This window comes from Typopeltis vanoorti, chromosome 5, assembly GCF_054136105.1.
Source record: "Typopeltis vanoorti isolate ZY-2024b chromosome 5, IOZ_Tvanoo_1.0, whole genome shotgun sequence".
In the NCBI taxonomy this organism is placed as follows: Eukaryota; Metazoa; Arthropoda; class Arachnida; order Uropygi; family Thelyphonidae; genus Typopeltis; species Typopeltis vanoorti.
Window position 1 is genome coordinate 93829071 of NC_143553.1, and position 20744 is coordinate 93849814.

At 36.3% G+C, this 20744-nt stretch overlaps 1 protein-coding gene across 6 annotated transcripts in view; it reads right to left on the reverse strand.

Moving 5' to 3' along the window:
* LOC150106659 (uncharacterized) overlaps positions 1 to 20744 on the reverse strand; it is a 165363-nt gene that overhangs the window by 25903 nt on the left and 118716 nt on the right. For all 6 annotated transcript variants that reach the window (XM_090393255.1, XM_090393253.1, XM_090393258.1 and 3 more), the window contains one exon: positions 16181 to 16262. In XM_090393255.1, the coding sequence (XP_090249381.1) occupies positions 16181 to 16262 (82 nt within the window). The remainder of the gene's footprint in view (positions 1 to 16180; positions 16263 to 20744) is intronic.

Below are 20744 nucleotides of genomic sequence, written 5' to 3' on the forward strand. Positions count from 1 at the left end.
CTCAGGGCCATGTGGCCAAATAGCAAGCACATCATCAACATAGCGTAGCTAAAGTGTTGGTTTGAGAGTGGCTGTATTGATTGCTTGTTTTTCCAGGTGTTCTATGTAAAAGTTGGCTAGGGGGGGGGAAGGGGGGAGCCCATGGCTGTCCCATCAATTTGTTTGTATATTTTCCCTTTCCATGTGAAATATCCTGCATGTATTGTGAATTTGAATAGTTCAAATATATCAGGGGGGAAGTGTGACTTCAGTAGATTGAGGGTTTCTATTAGTGGTACATTTGTGAATAGTGAAGTGATGTCAAAGCTTACTATTAAGTCTGAGCTTTTTAGGGTAAGGTGTTGTAAGATGCTTTTTAGGTGTGCTGAATTTTTGACAAAGGAGGGAGAATTGTTAGTGCGAGTGGCTAGTAGCTTCGCTAAATGTCTAGCCAGTTTGTATGTGGGACTATTTATACAGTCCACAATTGGGCATAGGGGTGTGCCTGGTTTGTGAATTTTTGGTGATCCATAGATCCTCGGTGTTTTAACATGGAAGGGTTTGAGTTTGTTAACTGTGTCTTTGGGCCAGGAAGTGACTTTTTTTAATAATTTTCGTGCCTTATTCTTTTGTGTGTTGGTGGGATTGCGATCTATAATTTTGTATGTTGACTGATCTTGTAATAGTGTGTGCATTTTGTTTTCATATTCAGTTGTGTCCATCACCACGGTTGCATTTCCTTTGTCTGCTAGTGGAGGGCCTCAGGGGTGTGTTTTGGGGCCATTACTATTTAACTTGTATATTAATGATATTGGTGAAGATTTGGATGGAGATATTCAGTTGTTTGCAGATGATGCAAAGTTGGGACGAACCATGAAGAGTAGTGAAGATGTTGTGACCTTACAAGAAGACTTGAATAAATTGAGTGATTGGGCACGGAAATGGAGATGTGAATTCAATGTCGCAAAATGTAAGGTTTTAAAATTTGAAAAACATAAATGGGATGCAGAATTTATTCTTGGTGAGGATATATTGTTGGAGGTGGAAGAAATAAGAGATCTGGGAATGATAGTGGATAAGGATCTGAAATTAAGGGGACACATAGTCAACATTGTAAAGACAACACAAAGGCTTCTGGGAATGCGGAGGACATTGACGTGTAGCAGTAGGGAGATTCTTGTTCCGTTGTATAAGGCTTTGATTAGACCATACATGGACTATCGTGCCCAGATTTGGTCACCTGGTTTTCAGAAGGATGAAGAGATGTTGGAAAGGGTCCAAAGGCGACTGACTAAGGTAGCTTCTGACCCTCTGGAATGTCGAGTATGAGGAAAGATTGAGAAGATGTAATTTGCAGAGTCTAGTGGACAGGAGGAAGAGGGGAGATATGGTAGAGACCTACAAGTTGGTAAGGGGCTGTTAATGGATCAATGCTGAAGAAGTTCTACAGAAAATAGTGGGAGATCAGAGGTCATCCCTGGAAATTGTATAAAGAGGATGTGAGTAGGGAGTGAGAGGCAGGTTTTTTTTTCGTGTAGAGTTGTAAATAATTGGAATGCCTTGCCTGAGAGTGTGGTGACTGCAAGGAGTTTGAGTGTGTTTAAGACACGGTATGATGAGCTCTGTGTGTGATAAAAGGACCTCCCCAGATGAATCTTTGACTCCATGAGGTCTTGGGGTAGTAATAATAATAACTCACTGCAAGAAATAGATATGGCTAGTAATCTCTTCGGTCCAAACTGCAAAACATTGCAATTCTGAACTGTTGTAAATTATGTTTTCTGCAATGTCAGCTGATTCAATAGTTTTGCAGAATTTTTCTACATAATTTTTATTTATTACTGTCTGCTAAGCAACAGCAGCAAACAATTCAATATCATCCCTTCAAGTCATTAATATACTGAATAGTAGTGATCTAATCACAAAATCCTGTGGCACACTAAGGGTCATCTGCAGTCTCAAACTCTGCTCTAATATACACTATTCTCTGATGTCTGTCCACCAGCCATCCTCTTATCCATTTCACAAGCTCATTGAACTATCTATTCCAATTTACAAACAGATTTCTGCATAATATTCTGTCAAATGCCCTTGCAAAGCTCCTGCAATATCTTCATATTATGGCTCTACAGCCAAAACCAAACCTTGGCCTTCTGAATTTGATGCCTCCAAACTTGTCTGTCCAAACATCAGACAATGTAATATGTTAGCTATCTTGACTAAAGGTGTCTATCCATCTTGTTCTAGGTTTTCCTTTTAGTCTTTAACCAAGAATTTCTTATTTATTGCCTTCTCAAGAATATAGTCATTTTCCATATTAAAAACATGTCCTGCACACTGCAACTTTTTGATCTTGATCATACTAGATATTGTTGGTTCTTTATAAAGTTGATATAACCCATAGTTGCATCTGATCCTACACAGACCACTGCCATTCACTGGGTACCAAATATTTTTCTAAGGATTTTTCATTTCAAAAGCTGAAATCAATTCTTTACCCTGGCTGTAAATATCCATTTTCACATCAATAGGAAAAAACTAGACGAATTATTAATTTATACATTACCATGGTATAGCTTCAATATTATGGTATAGCTATTTCCCTTGGGCTAACTTACGAGAGGGTACCCAAAAATAACCAGAATTATTATCTTTTTTAAATTTTTTTATTAAAGTTTATAATACCATATTCTAGTCTCCTTCAAAGTATTCTCCATGTAAGTCAATACGCTTGTCCCAACATTTTTTCCACTGATGGAAACAGTTCTGGAACTGTTCAACTGGAATACTGTTTATGATCCCCAGCAACTTTTCTTTCACTTCATCCACATCAGTGAATCACTGCCGTTTCATGGTTTTCTTTATCTGTTGAGGAAAAAAAAAGTCAGAGGGCAAGAGATCCAGTGAGTAGGGAGGGTGGGGAACAACCACCATGTTGTTGTTAAAATTTGCTGCCACGAACTCCAAGACAAATTTCTCTTCAGAAACTTGTTCAATGGTCTTTTGACGATTTTCATTGATTGCTGGCAAGTCTTTTTGATGTTTTCATAATTTCTGCTTGTTGAAGGTCAGCCAGATCGTTATTGGTCTTCAACTGACATGCCCTCATTTTTGAAACGGGAAAACAACTTGCAGACTTGTGTTTACCTAAAGCATCATCCTTAAAGGCTTGTTGAAGCATAACTATAGTTTCAGCTCAGTTTTACCCAAAAGAAAACAAAATTTCATGCACATTCTGTTCCTTGTGGTTAGTCATTACAAAATCGCCAAACTTGCTTGTAAGCACTAACAAAAAAAAAAAGCAGTCAAAACAACAAACTAATTCACATAGGATGACACCACTCGCCAGACTGGTGCAGAAAACTGTACACTCATGATGCCTAGTGGCATCATCTGTAACTAGAAAATGTGTGCATGCCAAGTTCAGATTCCAGTTAGTTTTGAGTATCACCACATAGTTATCATTATTACAACATGAGTAAATAAACTGCAGGCCTAAGGTGACAAAGTGGATGGCATCTCCACTCTCCCACAGGCTGTGGTTTTGAATCCTACTGCAACATGATGTATGTGAATGCCTTTAGGTGACAGATGAGTTCCATGCTGAATGTCAGACTATAACTAATAGATTGTTACTGAAGATTAAAATGACTTGAAAAAAATTCTTCTCTGGGATGCATATTATTTAATCCTCTACCCATTAGCTCACTAATGGTATAAAATGTGCATGTTTACAAGCTTTTGTGCAGAATTCACACATTAAAAATTCTAATGCAAGACCACCCCATTTACAGAGCTATACTGCCTGCCTGAAGTATTATTTCTTATCTAACGTTTCTTGAATTTAGGCCTTAACATTTTCAATACCTTAGCCACTGCATCTGAGATAATAACTGGTTTATAATTTGCTATCTTTGTCTTGCAGCCTCAATGAAGCTACTGTACAATCCTCCCTCCCTCTCAATATGGCTAGAGTTGAAACTAAATAAACAACCTGGTTATAAGCACTGCCTATTCTCTTGTATTTTCTCATAACTGATAGGCAGATACCTCATTTAATCATTATGCAGTATTAATAATGAAATTCTGCAATATCCTGAATACCCTTGAATTCATCTTTCTGATATCTCCTTCAATTTGAAAGTGATCACTCAATAATTCAACTAATTCTTTAGATTTTAGCATTTTCCTACCATCTGCATTCATCCATATTATCCTCTCTCATAATTTTTCTTTTCAATTACTATGTAAGTGAAACAACTCAAATTTTCTTTGGTTTCTTCAGCTAATTTCTTTTCATAACATAATTTTGCAGATTCAGGGGTCAATATTGGTGAGTATGGGCAAGGCAAACCCAAGATATCCAAGCTAGACCTGATCTTACTTTCTATAATATGCACTTAGTATATTATAACTGTAGACTGGTCTTCTATGCTTCTTTCCTCTGCTCTCTCTGACTCCTTTCCCCAGTGCTATTAGAGCAATTCAAGGGTGTGACTCTTTCCTCAAAAATTATATTTTCCACTACTTATTAAAAAGCCATGCCTAGTTGCCTCAAGATGGCAGCCCTATCACTAGTGACACCTTGTGAATTGGTTACTAGCCAAAGCCCAAGTATTCTAATTACTTTCAAGTCTCAAATAAAGAATTAAAGGAGTGCTCAAAATGGAAATGACCCACGACCGGCTAAAGATACCAAATGGAACAAGATTACTACTCATTTTGCTACATGGAATGTAAGAAGTTTATCCCAAAGAAAACCCAATAGATGAAATTCTATATCAAAAGACAATCAAAATTGCATTATTGACTGAAACAAAGAAGAAAAATAAGGGAACCAAAGAAACTGATAACTACATACATAAATATATTGGAGTAGAACCATTTAAAGGACGAGACTCAATTACAAGGGGTGCTTAAGGGTCAAAGCTGTATAAGTGAGAGGAGACCCCCACATAGCCTTTAAAGGAATGTGTAGAACCGAAAAGGGCTTCTGACCTAATGTCCAATCCTCACCTTCTCGTGGTGCACCCGGTTGGGTATCTATTTGGATACTGCACGAAAATGGGCTGGCAATTTGGGATTTAGCCGACCAAATTGTATTCTTATTGGCTAAACCAAAATAAAAAATGATGGTACAACATGACAAAATTTCATGCTGGCTGGGACATCGTCTGGATAAACAAGCCCCCCCCTGCTGTTTTTGCCAGGTAACCAGGGTGAACAACGAAAAGTCAGCTACTGGAACAAATCTGAAAACACACCCCAACTCAACATCACCAGAGTTAAAGATCAGTACTATCAACATAAGAAGCCTGAATGGCAAAGAAATGGAGCTAGCTGAGGAATTAGATAAGTACCAGATCGACATAAAAGGGGTGATTGAAACAAAAAAGACAAAAACTGGTGAGATCTTTCTAAGCAATAAATATAAAATGTTATATTCAGTCAATGACAATCAAGGAAAAGAAGGAGTAGCCATAGTATTCAACACAAAATACAAGGCTAATCTTCTTGAATGGTAGTCAGCCTCAAGTAGAGTAATGTGGGCAATATGAGAATGGGGAATGGGACAATGAGACTTAGTTGTGTCTATGGTCCCACAGAAGGTTCTACTAAGGTAAAGGTGGAGGTATTTTTGGAGGCTTTACAAAAAGCAACTGACACAATGAAAAAGGAAAATTAGGTCCTTGTTGGGGATCTAAATAGCAGAGTAGGAAATGATTGTGAGACACAAAAATATTTTGGGAAAATTTGGAGAAAAGAGCAAAGCTAATAATAATGGCAAATATCTGTTGGATTTCTGCTCAGGACATGGACTGGTTATTACTAACACCAAATTCCAACATAAAAATGTGCACAAATTCACATGGAGAGAAGACGCAAGGAATAAGAAAAGTCTCATTGATTATGATATTGTTGAGAGAGATGTTTTCTCCCTGGTGCAGGAACAAGAGTGTACAGAGGATTTGAAATTGGAAGTGATCACTATTTAGTCTTGAATAGGATAAAATTGATTTTCATATTGAAAAGAATAACATGTAAGAAAGTTTTAAAGCGAATAAAAGTTGAGCAGCTCTCAGATGTGAACTGTAGACTAAAATAAAAGAGTTTGAGAACAGGAACCAAACCTTGGAGATTCAGTGGCAAGCTTTGAAGAAAGCACTGATTGATTCAGCTAGAGAGGCATGTAGTGAAGTTGTCTGCAAGGATAGAAAAATTAGAACTCCATGGTGGACACAGGAAGTTAAAGAGACAGTGAAGGAAAAGAAGAAAGCATATCAAAAGTTCCTGGTAAATAAGTCAGCTTGTGCTCTTAGAGAATACAGAGACAAATGCAAGAATGCTAAACACTGTGTAAAACTAGCTAAACAAAAGTCATGGGAGGACTTTAGCAAAAATATAGAAAATAATTATCAAGAAGGTGGCAAAATATTCTGGAGGTTGTTGAAGAAGCTTAGAAATGGAGGAAAGAGTGCTGTAAAAGGAGTTAGAGATGATAAAGGTGACATGAAAACGAGAGAAAAAGATATCCTTGAAGTATGGAGTAATTACTTCGAGAAATTGCTAAATGAAACAAGCAGCGATAGCACAGTGGTAAAAAACACTGACCAGGCATGCATATTTCAAGTAGAAAAAGCCATCAAAGGCTTGAAATGTGGAAAGGCAGCAGGAGTAGATGATATTCGACCAGAAATGCTAAAGTATGGTGGTATAAAAGTCTTACAGTGGCTGCACTGCATAGTTCAGAAAGCCTGGACAGAGGGACGAATTCCCGATGATTGGTGTAGAGCACTCATAGTAACCATATATAAAAAGGGAAATAAAACTGAATGTGAGAATTACAGAGGTATTTCCCTACTGAGTGTTCCTGGCAAGATCTATGCAAGTATACTTGAGAAACGGCTGAGAAGAATTGTGGAAGAAAAGCTTGGTGAAGAACAAGCTGGATTCAGGCCAAATAGAGGACATCAGGATCTGATCTTCACTTTACGACAAATAGTCGAGAAGTCACGGGAATATAATAAAGATCTGTATATAAGTTTTGTCGATCTGGAAAAGGAATAGGACAAGGTGCCAAGAGAGAAGCAATTCAATACGTTACAGTTATATGTTACAGTTATAATTACATTATAACTGTAATTATACAGTTATAATTTATTCAATTGACTTCCCACCAACTTAGTGATTCTGTTGTCTATTTCTATATTAAATTTACCATCTTCACTAAAAATTATGCCTAAGTAGCTGAAATGTTTTACTTGTTCAACAGGTTCTCCATTCACAACACAGTTCACATTTCCAATGATTCTGCCTATTTTCATTGTTTTTGTCTTTTTATTGCTGACCTTCATACCATAGCTATTACAACAGCTATTCAATTTATTCAGAGAATCTTGCAGACTTATAGCGGATTTATTTAGAAGTATAACATCATCCGCATATCAAGCAATACTTAGTCTTTATTTGAGTTGTAAGTAAGCAGTTAGAATTGAAGGAAGTACAGGAAGATGGTTTAATGTTAAATCTGGTGTGAGACAAGGATGTACATTATCCCCTCTGTTATTCATTATCTATATGGATAACATTATGAAGGAAAGTGGTATTAAACATGATATCAAAATTGGAGATGTTAATGTCAGCTATTTGCTTTATGCGGATGATGTTATACTTCTAAATAAATCCGCTATAAGTCTGCAAGATTCTCTGAATAAATTGAATAGCTGTTGTAATAGCTATGGTATGAAGGTCAGCAATAAAAAGACAAAAACAATGAAAATAGGCAGAATCATTGGAAATGTGAACTGTGTTGTGAATGGAGAACCTGTTGAACAAGTAAAACATTTCAGCTACTTAGGCATAATTTTTAGTGAAGATGGTAAATTTAATATAGAAATAGACAACAGAATCACTAAGTTGGTGGGAAGTCAATTGAATAAATTCATATGGAATAAGAGAGAAATTAGTCGGAACACTAAATTAGCTGTATACAAGACAGTGTTCAAACCAGTTTTAACTTATGGATATAAGTCAGAAGTAAAACACTTGACCAAAGACCGCAGATATGAGAGTCCTGAGAGGCATGAACAGATGGCACCAATGGCAATATCTTATTAAAAACGAGAATATTAGGAAAGAACTTGACACTGTCAGCATCCAGGAATACGTTAGCAGTGCTAATCTCAGGTGGTATGGTCACTTAAACAGATGTGCGAAGAAAGATTAGCAAAACAAGTGTTCTCTGCCAAGTTGGCAGCAAAACGACCCAGAGGAAGAATAAGATATAGTTGGTTTGATACGGTACAAAGTGCCTTAGACGATAGAAATATAAGATCTGATAATGTTGGACTCTTGACAAGTAACAGACTGATTTGGAGGAAAATTGTAGATAGGAAGTTAGTAATGATGTAATTTTTTTCATGTAGTACTATCATATCCTGTACACCCCTTGATGTCACATGGCAGGAATTTGATGATGATGATGATGATGACTCAATTACAAACAAAATTTGCATCAGCGATATTATACCACAGGTTAATACATTCAAATATCTAGGCTACCACTTATCTTATGAAAGAGAGAAAGGCATGCAACATAAAATAACCAATTATCCAGGAATAACAAAAGCTATTATCATCATCAAATTCCTGCCATGTACCCTCAATGGATGTACAGGATATGATAGTACTACATGAAAAATTTACATCATTACTAACTACCTATCTACAATTTTCGTCCAAATCAGTCTGTTACTTGCCAAGACTCCAATATTATGAGATCTTATATTTCTATCGTCTAAGGCACTTTGTACTGTATCAATCAACATATATCTTGGTCTTTCTCTGGGTTGTTTTCCTGCAAACCTGGCAGAGAACACTTGTTTTGCTAATCTTTCCTCGCCCATTCTGTTTAAGTGACCTTACCACCTGAGATTAGCTCTGCTAACGCATTCCTGGATGCTGACAATCAAGTTCTTTCCTAATATTCTCATTTTTAAAATGATATTGCCATTTGTTCACACCTCTAATTTTTCCCAGGACTCTCATATCTGCAGTCTCTAGTCTTTGGTGAAGTGTTTTACTTCTGACCCAGCTCTCAGATCCATAAGTTAAAACTGGTTTGAACACTGTCTTGTATACAGCTAATTTAGTGTTCAGACTAATTTCTCTCTTATTCCATATGAATTTATTCAATTGACTTCCTACCATACCAGCTTTGTTGATTCTATTGTCTATTTCCATATTTAATTTACCATCTTCACTAAAAATCATGCCTAAGTAGCTGAAATGTTTTACTCGTTCCACAGGTTCTCCATTCACAACGCAGTTGACATTTTCAACGATTCTGCCTATTTTCATTGCCTTTGTCTTTTTACTGCTGATCTTCATACGATATCTATTACAACAGTTATTCAATTTAGTCAATCTCCAATTTTGATATCATGTTTAATACCACTTTCTTCATAATGTGATCCATATAGATAATGAATAACAGACGGGATAACGTACATCCCTGTCTGACACCAGATTTAACATTCAACCATCTTGCTGTACTTCCTTTAATTCTAACTGCTGACTTACAACTCAAATAAAGAAAGTATTGCTAGATATAATGTGTCATCGACACCATATAACTGTAGCATATTGAATAGCTTCTCTCTTGGCACCTTGTCCTATGCCTTTTCCAGATCGACAAAACTTAAAATACAGAGCTTTGTTATATTCTCATGACTTCTCAACTATTTGTCGTAAAGTGAAGATCTGATCCTGACAGCCTTTATTTGGCCTGAATCCAGCTTGTTTTTCACAAAGCTTTTCTTCCACAATTCTTCTCGACCGTTTCTCAAGTATACTTGCACAAATCTTCCCAGGAACACTCAGTAGGGAAATACCTCTGTAATTCTCACATTCAGTTTTATTTCCCTTTTTATATATGGGTACTATGAGAGCTCTACTCCAATCATCGAGAATTCGTCCCTCTGTCCAGGCCTTCTTAAGTATGCAGTGCAGCCACTGTAAGACTTTTATACCACCATACTTCAGCATTTCTGATCGAATATCATCTACTCCTGCTGCCTTTCCACATTTCAAGCCTTTAATGGCTTTTTCTACTTCAAGTATATATATGCATTCCTGACTGCATGCCTGTTGAGTGTTTTTTACCACTGAGCTATCACTGCTTGTTTCATTTAGCAATTTTTCGAAGTAATTACTGCGTACTTCAAGGATATCTTTTTTTCCTGTTTTCATGTCACCTTTATCATTTCTAACTCATTTTACAGCACTCTTTCCTCCATTTCTAAGCTTCTTCAACATCCTACATAATATATTGCCACCTTCTTGATATTTATTTTCTATGTTCTTACCAAAGTCCTCCCATGATTTGTTTAGCCAGTTTTACACAGTGTTTAGGTTTCTTACATTTGTCTCTATATTCTCTAAGAGCACATGCTGACTTATTTGCCAAGAATTTTTGATATGCTTTCTTCTTTTCCTTCACTGCCTCCTTAATTTCTTGTATCCACCATGGAGTTCTGATTTTTCTATTCTTGCAGACAACCTCACAACATGTCTTTCTGGCTGAATCAATCATGGTTTTCTTCAAGGCTTGCCACTGAATCTCCAAGGTTTGGTTCCTGTTATCAAACTCTTTCATTTTTTCTTCAAAAATTATCAATCAGATTTTCTATCCAGATTTAATAAGCAAGAGTACAAGAATAAGTATCCATAACTCAATAGTAAGACCTATCCTCTCATGTGATTTAGAAGCTTGGACCATAACTCAAGCAGACAGAAAAAGACTGATAAGCTCTGAAATGCGATTCATGCACAAAACAACTATATAATAGACCAGACCTCAAAAGAAATAGCAATATCTTAAAGGAACTTGTGGTGGTATCTGTTTTAAACTACATAGATCTTTATAGAGTGAGATGAAGACAATATATAGAAAGAATGATAGAAGGAAGACTTCTCCAGAGAGATACAGAGATATTGAACTCAAGGGAGAAGGAATAGAGGACAGCCTTTGAAAAGATGGGAAGCGACCATAACAAGGCACTATTACTGGAAAAGAAGAAGAAGATATAATTTTGCCTCCTGATGGTCATTTTTTCTTGTTCATTCTTTACACTACTCATGAGCATACTTATTACATTTCTTCGTATATTCCTTCTAAAACATTTCTTTTTATGCAGTTTATGCATAAGTCTAATATAATGGCTTACATTTCCCATATCTAAATCAAATGTCAAAAATGTGAATAAATGACTAAATCAAGACCTCTCTTAAAGCAACCAGCTTGGTGCCAAGCAAAGCAATGAGATGTATTAGCATGTTAAAGATGCATCCCAACTATACTGCTTTTATAGAATATCAAAAATGCACCTGCCACCTCACAAGATTACAACTGTTTTGGGGAAATTTCATATCCACCATGTTCCAGGTCTGTGGAGAAGTAAAGAGTATATATCTTTTCTACTTTTCATTTTATGGACCTTGTTACAGATCTGGATATAATATAATACTGTATATGCATTATTCAAAGGGTTCTAATGATAAGTGGAGATACTTTTTTTTTTACGTGACACCTCCAGAGAGTCCAAAGACTCATCAAGGAAGAGCACTCAACTCTACAGCTCTTTATCTTCACCACTCAATCCTTTTGTAAAAATCTGGCATGTGTCTATCAAAATTTGTAGTGTGTGTGTGTGTGTGTGTGTGTGTGTGTGTGTGTGTGTTTGTACAAAATGTCGATCTTTTTTTATTGTATTTCAGCAAGTGTAAATTATATATCTGCTGAAATTGTTTTGAAATTTCACTAAATTCTATTTAACCAAACAACAGTTATTGCAATATATAATTCTGAAATGTTTGCTACTTTAAGTTCCTACAAATGTTCTGAGTGAAATAAGATTGAAATGGCTACATATTTTCAATGCAATATATAATTTTGACATATTTTGCCACTTATACTCCTACAAATGTTCTGAATGAGATAAAAATTGGTGGCTTAATTGACTATTATAGACTTTGGAGTCAAAAAATAAGTTTTGTATTTCAAAAATAAATAATAATATGAGAATTCTAAGCAGATTCTTGTTTTGAATGTCTGCCCATTTAAGTGTTTGTTTGTGAAGTGCTTACAAAAATGCTGTTTAATGATTATTACATGACAATGCATAGGAGAACAATGACAAGCAAATCAAACATCAGGAAATTTGTTCACATTCACTGCAGTGTGTCTAGGATATATTTGTTACAAATTGTGAAAGATCTGTGAAATTAAAATGAGACTGGTTAGTGTATATGGAGTGGTTTGAAAGCGAGTACTAGAAGTGCAGAGAAAGTAAGAAGCACAACAGTAGACTGGTGAATAATGCAAGGCAGGAAAATTGGCGAGATTGTAGGTGAAAATACAGCACTGAACAACATATGAGTGATAGTATTGCAAGTGCAGAAGATGAGTTTATGTTGGAGGTTTAATGGATTTTTTACAACACTCAAAAAGAATTAAAATAGAATTTAATACTTCCTATATTTCGTCCTAGTCACTAGGACATCTACGGGGATTACAAAGACAATTAATGTAACATGCACACAAAAACTTACAATACTAAGCCCAACCACGTGGGTGACACTAAAGTCCTATCTAGGTGGAGCGCCCTCTAAGGGCAGTAGTAGGCGGCCTGGAATGTAAGGTGGGACCTCTTGTGATGACTGTTTCCCAAATCTTCGGAAGCTTAATGCAACCGTATTTGTTAAGATTTGGTTGGTTTCTGAGAGCTGCTGCTGCTTCTAAGAAAAGTCTCTCTTTCTTGAATTTGCTGTGGTGGAGCATGGTGGTTTTCTTCCATGATACTCTGTGGGTGGTGTCCAAAACATGGTCAGCCAAGCCTGAATGGCCATAGTTGTGTTTAATGATGTATGACTTGTGTTCCTCCAGGCGGATGGATGCTGATCTGCCTGTCTGTCCAAAGTACGCAAGCTTACAGGAACAGGGTACTTTGTAAACTCCAGGCAGAGAGAGAGGAGGGAGCTGATCTTTCGTAGAATGGATAAGGGTAGCCAGTTTGCGGTAGGGCTTATATGCTGTGTGTAGGTTATACTTTTTTAGTATCTTGGCTATTTTTTCCGAAGTGCCACGGATGTAGGGTATGGTGATGGCATTTTTAAAATCTTGTTGACGAGAGGGACGGGGAATGGGGGAGGAATTGATTATTTTTTTGATGCTGTGTTCGCTGTAGCCATTGGAGAGGAAAGTTCTGTGTATGTGGTTAAGCTCAGTAGTGAGGGCAGTTCCACTGGAACAAAGATTGTGGGCTCTCTTGGTAAGGGTTTTAATGATGCCATATTGTTGTGAGGGGTGGTGGTGGGAGAGTTTGTGAATGTAACTGCCTGTGTGTGTGGGTTTTCTGTATACAGTGAAGGCAAGTGTATCATTAGGCAGGCACGTGACTAAGGTGTCTAGGAAGGGTAAACAATTGTTCTTTTCCTTTTCCATAGTAAACTGGATTCTTGGATGTAGGCTATTGAGATGACCGAGGAAGGAGTCTAACGTTTCTGGGGAAACGTTAGACTCCTTCATGTTTTTCGAAATCTTCAATATGGAAGATTTTGAAAAACGAGCCATAGACTCAGCCCCATTCAAACCTTCTATCTGGCTAAGATATGTAGATGATAGTGTTCTCTATTTGGCCTCATGACTGCTGCCACTGGATATGATGATAATGATCAGTTATACTATTCACAGAATGATGTCTGGTTACAGTCATTTACACATGTGTTAAGTCTGGTTGATGAACCTGCTATGTGAATTCATTGTTGCACACATTATTTTTCACAAATAAGTTGAAGGCAGTTTATCAGATACAAATGCAAGTGATTATTCTTCTCAGAGTTTATTACTATAAGATGTATTTAATGAATTATAGTCCTGAAAATCTGATGGCACCAAAAAAAACTTACTAAATTATTGGAACAAGTCTATCCAGATTGCATTAGAAAATTTAATAATGAAATTCCATATTCATTTTTTTCTTTATTTTAGGAATACTTAAATATAATTTGCACACTTTGAGAATATGCATTTATTTTTAATATATCAACCCCACACATGAGAGGGTGAAAAACCTATAGCATAATAATTCCTTTCTTTTAAGGTTACACGGTGGTCAGCATTCAATCACTATAGCACAATCAGTGATGTGTTTGGGTAAGTAGTCAAGTCTCTGATATTTATCAGAAGATAAACTGGTCAAGAAGAGATTAAGGATGCTGGGAGAGTGGAGAGGATTACTATTATTATACTGATTTCTCAAAGGAAGGGAGAAGTCAGTACCAACACTCCCCACCAATCCATGTAACAACACAGTGACACTTATAGGCAAGTCTACTAGTCAACTGATCTTGGCTAGGATATCCAGAGTTGTCCATCTTGCTAACCAAAAAAGTGTAAGAATATCGGGATTCCCCCCCCCCCTCTCCTTTCCAGATGGCCATGGGTCCTTCAAACACAGTGGTAGAGCATCAGATACCAGTGATCTGGAAGATAAAAAAAAACAACAACAACTCTACTTCTGAGTTGTTGTTAAGAATATGAGATAAAAGAACAGAAACAAAAAAAGGAGAATGAAAGGGCCAGCACTATCACTGGGAGGTCTCCTACACACACCATGAACAGTCGACTCATATAGAAGGGCTGAGGGCAAAATGAATGAAAATAAAGAGGTAGATGAATTAGAGATATTAAAGCTATTTCAAGTGCTTGATTCAACTGTAACAGTTGGACTGGATTGTACATTGGCATGGGTACTGATAAAGCGAGCCAAAGATTTGAACAGCCTAATCGGCTGCAGACTGATCTGGTTTTTCAGCTTGAATTACCATACGACCTCTAACCAGTGGTAGGAAAGTGAGATAATTCCATTATACAAGAGCAGAACTAGGATTGATGAAGTAAATTATTCATCAATTTGTAACTCTGGAGTAGTTAAAGTAATGGAAAGGCTGGGTTAGGAATCACATCAGAAGGTAGCAAAACCATGTCCTCTGTGGAGGACAACATGGTTTTGCTACAACGTCACAAAATGAACTTGTGACATGGATAGGAGAGTCGTTGACTGATAGGTATCAATCAAACAATGATGTATGGAGGTGCTGAGTCTAGGAGAGTGGCCAATGGTCTGTGTGTAAGCCATTGTTGTTCAACTTGTATATTAATGATATTGGAGATGGTCTAGAAGGTGATATCTAGTTATCTGCAGATGGTGCTAAGTTCAGAAGAGTGATAAGGACACAGTTGATACAGAATTTCTGCAAGTTGACTTGAACAGATTGGTTATGTGGACAAATGAAAATGAATGTCAAAGGACATTTTGGACAGAGGAGAAGGAAGAATACTAATGAGAATTTGCTACAAGTAGTTAATGAAGCTAGATATCTTGGGGAAGGGGGTTACTGTGGATAGTAAGATGTATTTTAGAGACCACACTACTAAGATGTCTGCCACTGCATAAGATAACTGCACTGTTAAAGAGAACACTAACTTGTAAGAAAAACGTTATTCTCTCACTTTATCAAGATTTAATAAGATCACATGTGGACTACTGTGTGCAGATATAGTTATCTGGATTTCAAGAAGACGGAAACCCATTTGAAAAGATCTAGTGGAAGATAACTGGTCTGTGAAAATGCACGTGTGATGAAAGATTGAGGAAACTGGGTTTCTAAATTTGAGAAACAAACATAGGATATGAAATATGATAGCATGGGGATTTTAGAATATAGACACAAGTGAGAATTTGCAGCTTATGACTGGTGTGAGAGAACTCTGGTGCATCCCTGGAAACTGACTAAGGATGTGGTTAAGAAATATGTGAATTACAAGTTATTCTGATGGCATGTGGAATGGGTCACTCTTAAATGTATGGCTTTGGTATGGTAAATTCATTCAAGAAAAGATATGACAGGTATTTAAGTATGAGTGCCTATATGGGCCATCCATCAATGAGTCCTTGGACTCCCTGCAGATGCATTTGTAACAACCACAAATAAAGATCTTTATATATCATTTCAACCACTAAGAATGCAATTATTATTGCAGAACCACTGCAATTATGTTGTTAAAAGAAATTATATGTTTTATAATTTCTTTTAACAACAATCAAAAAAAAAGAAGTAAACTGTAATACAAATCTACCTTGGCCTCCGGAAACTTCTTTTCTTGCCATTTGTTTTAAACCTGCAAACAGGAGGTGCCAAAGTCAAAACAGGAAGATTTGCTGAAAGAATAAAAACACACTATTTATGTGTATGTATTTTTTATGAACATTACGGTTAATTATTAGAAACATTATGGTTAACTGTTAACAAGATGTTATGTGAGACGGAGTTGTATAATGCAAATTAATAGAGCCACTGACTGGATTACAGGAAAGTTACAAGTGTAAGAAGAGGAATTAAATGGAACTTGATCTCATAGTTGGAAGATCTAGATTATGCAGATGCCATAGTCTTGATGTCATCTGCATAATCTAGATCTTCCAAATGTGTGACATCGGATTTCATTTAAATCTTCTTCTTACAATTGTAATTTTTTTCATCAAAATACACTGACATATAACATTACATACATTGACATAATACGTTGACAAACAAAATCAGACATCTTATATAAAACAGCTGAAGGGTTGGTCTTAAATAAATATGCACTTATGACTAAAACAAAAGTTCTTAAACTGGACAACAAATGCCACAAAGAAATTAAAATCAATGAACATGCAGTAAAAGAAGTTAAGAATTTTACAAACTTGGGAGCAAATGTAGATACTAAAGGTGGAACTCACAGGGATATAATGCAAAGATTGACAAAAGTTAATACTGCTTTCAGAAAATTAAATAATATATAGAAATCTTCAAAATACGCGAATCGACATCTTAGGAGTGGTGGTTAAGGTATTGGAGAAATCGGTGAAAGACAGAATTCAGGACTGGGTGGAAAGGAATATGATACTCTATAAGGGACAACATGGTTCTATGAAGGGAAGGTCTTATCTTAGTAATTTGCTCACTTTTTATAATCAAGTGACAATGGAGTTTGAAGTTGGATAAGAGAAATGGCTACTCGGTGATATTATCAAATGTTGACAATATTCTGCATAGAACACTATTGCATAAATTGGAGCAAATAGAGATGGATAGATATCAGAGAGTTTTATGGAGGAGTTGAGTGCAAGAGAAGGCAAGTGACCAGTGGTGTGCCACAGGGCTCAGTACTTGGTCTTTTGTTGTTTAATTTGTGCATCAATGACATAGGAAATGATTTGAAAGGAAATATTCAGTTGTTTGCTAATATGCTAAACTGAGAAGAGCAATGGTAAATGAAGGTGATGAAGAGATCCTGCAAGGAGACTTAAATAGAGTAGTAGTATGGGCAAAGTTAAATGGTTGTCAGTGTAATGTGGCAAAGTGTTACATGATGCATTATGGGAAGATATCACATGCTATGTTGCTATTGTTATGATATGTTGTAGGGTTGCTATGTTGATGGAACTGAACTGCATCAAACAAATAAGGCCAGGGAATTGAGAGTGATTGTGGACAGGGAGTTCAAGTTTAAAGAGCATATTGCAAAGGTAACCAAAATAGCACATCCAATTACATGGTTGTTGAAGAACACTAACAAGCAGTGACAGAGAAGTTATCGTTCTCCTATATAAGGTTTTAATAAGGGCACATCTGAACTACTGCACACAGACCTAGACACCTAGATTCTGTGAGACTGAAGAAGTGATGGAGAGGATCCAGAGGCAAGTGAAAAAGATTGTGGCAGGTTTATGGAATGCTCCCTATGAAAATCAATTGATGGTTTGCAGGCTTCAAAAATCAGCTCATAGGTGAAAAAGAGGAGTCTTGATTGAAGCATTCAAGTTACTAAAGGGGTCATATAGAATTGACACTGAAGACTTTTTTCAGTACATGACAAGAAAGGAGAGTACAAGGGGGGAGGGGGGGGTCCCCAGTAGAAGTTGTCTAAGAGTGCTTGATTAGCAAGGTTAGGAGGACTAGATTTTTTGCTTGGCAGGTGGTGAATTGATGGAATAGGTTGCCAGAGATGGTTGTGAGTGTTTCATCAGTGAATAAGTTGGAGAGGTATAATAGGTATTGCGTGAATAATGGCTAGCATGTCAATAATGGATTTCCTGCGATAACTCATCTGACACCATGGGAGATGCCTGTATAATAATAATAATTGTTTTCATTATCTTGAAAATCAACGATGGTAACTTTTCTCATATTTGTAGATTTAGGGACTCAAAAACACACGTGTTGAACAGATTATTTTATTAATTACAAATAAAATAAAACTTGACGTTTCGACCTCTATATCGAGGTCATCATCAGAAGAATACAACTGTATACAGAACCAAGCTACATGCTCATGCTTTCTATATCAGTAAACTAAATCTATGTAGTTAATAAATCTTTTTTCTAGCCTGACCTCTAGTGATAGAAAGGAAAAACAAAAAGAAATAAAGAAAGAAATAAAATTATATATAAAAAAAAAAAAAAATTATATATATATTATAAATAGATAAATGCAACTACAATAAAATGTTAGAGTCCTCATGTATTAATATTCTGGATAGTTATAAAATGATTTCTTTCAGTTGCTATTAGGTAGGTCAGTCCCCTTCCTACATAAAAAATAAACAACATTTCATCAGTAAAATCAAAAACATTGTACTCACCGACCAATAAACAAAAAGATTTATTAGTCAGCTTTGACATAACTTCCCTTTTCACCAATGTCCCAATCAATGACATGATCTTGCCACTACAGAACATATTTCCACATGACATCATGGCCCTTTTTGCCCATGTACTCCGCTCCAGATATTTCGTATGGCAAAACAATTTTTACCTTCAAAAAGAAGGCACAGCCATGGGCTCACCACTTTCTCCCCCAATAGCTAACTTTTATATGGAAGACTTTGAGCAACGTGCTCTAGAGACAGCATGTCTAAAGCCCAAAATTTGGCTCAGATACGTCGACGATATTTTCGCCATTTGGCCCCATGGCCGCGAAGCTCTAAATACATTCCTTAGCCACCTAAACAAACAACACAAACGTATCCAATTCACCATTGAAATGAAAAAAAAAAAACCGACTCTCTTCCTTTCCTAGACACACGTCTTCCCTCTGGCTGTCTCTCCTTCTCAGTTTACTGCAAACCTACACACACAGGCCAATACATACACAAAAATTCTTACCACCACCCAACACAAAAATTAGGTGTCACCCTTAAACACAGAGCCTTAACTATTTGTTCGAATGAACAGGCTCTAAACCAAGAATACAAAATCATCAACCAAACATTTATCAAAAATGGATACAATAAAAAAACTATTCACAAGATGCTCCATAAAGATACCAGTAAGAACAAAAAAGATTTCAAGAATGCCATTGCCATTCCTTATGTTAGAGGCATTTCAGAAAAAATAGACAGAACACTTCGCAAATACAACATTAAAACCACCTTTAAATCCCCAAATAAGCTAAGACACCTACTCAGTTCCTCTAAAGATCCTCTTCCACACCTAGCACACCCAGGGGTATACAAAATACACTGCACATGTAATATACCATACATAGGGGAAACAGGGCGAACTATCCCAATCAGACAAGACGAACACAAACGACACATTAAATATCTCCACTTCGGTAAAACAGGCCTTTCTGACGATGCACTCCAAACATACCATAGAATTGACTGGAAAAATACCAAGTTCCTACACCGCACCAAAACCTGGTTTGAGAGAAAATTTAAAGAGTCTTGTGAAATGCTCAAACACAACCCAAATCTCAACAAAAATGATGGCCTCACCATTTCAAGAATGTGGAAGACCCATCTACAACCTGTATAACATCTTAAACTAGCATTAGAAAAATTCCCACTACAAGAAGACAACCTGGTGACCTGGTGAAGTGTTTAGAACATTCAATAGCAACTGAAAGAAATCATTTTGTAACTATCCAGAATATTAATACATGAGGACTCTAACAGTTTACTGTAGTTGCATTTATCTATTTATAATATATATATATATATATATATATATATATACACATTTTTTTTTTTTTTATATAATTTTATTTCTTTCTTTATTTTTGTTTTTTTTTCCTTTCTATCACTAGAGGTCAGGCTAGAAAAAAGATTTATTACCTACGTAGATTTAGTTTACTGATATAGAAAGCATGGTCATGTAGCTTGGTTCTGTATACAGTTGTATTCTTCCGATGATGACCTCGACATAGAGGTCGAAACATCAAGTTTTATTTTATTTGTAATTAATAAAATAATCTGTTCAACACGTGTGTTTTTGAGTCCCTAAATCTGAGTGCTGATCACCGTGTAACCCTAAAAGAAAGGATGGTAACTTTTTTTTTCTTTTTATTTCAGAATGTGTTTTAATAGTTTTTCATGTAACAGTATTTCAGCAGTAGTATCAGGATTTTTTGTTAATATCTAGTATTCTTTTCTTTGTGGTTTAATGTAAGTGGCTAGGTATGCAGATAGTGCAGTTGCAGTAATGTACATTTAATTTTGAATAGTGAATCCAATGTGGCTAATAGTGCATCCAGACTGACAGTTCAAATTGTACACAAACTGACAATGTCAGATGGCATTATTGCAGCTTTTTTGTTGTAGTAAGGAAGGTAATTATTTATTACTGGTGGTAAAGATAACTTGTAATCAGAA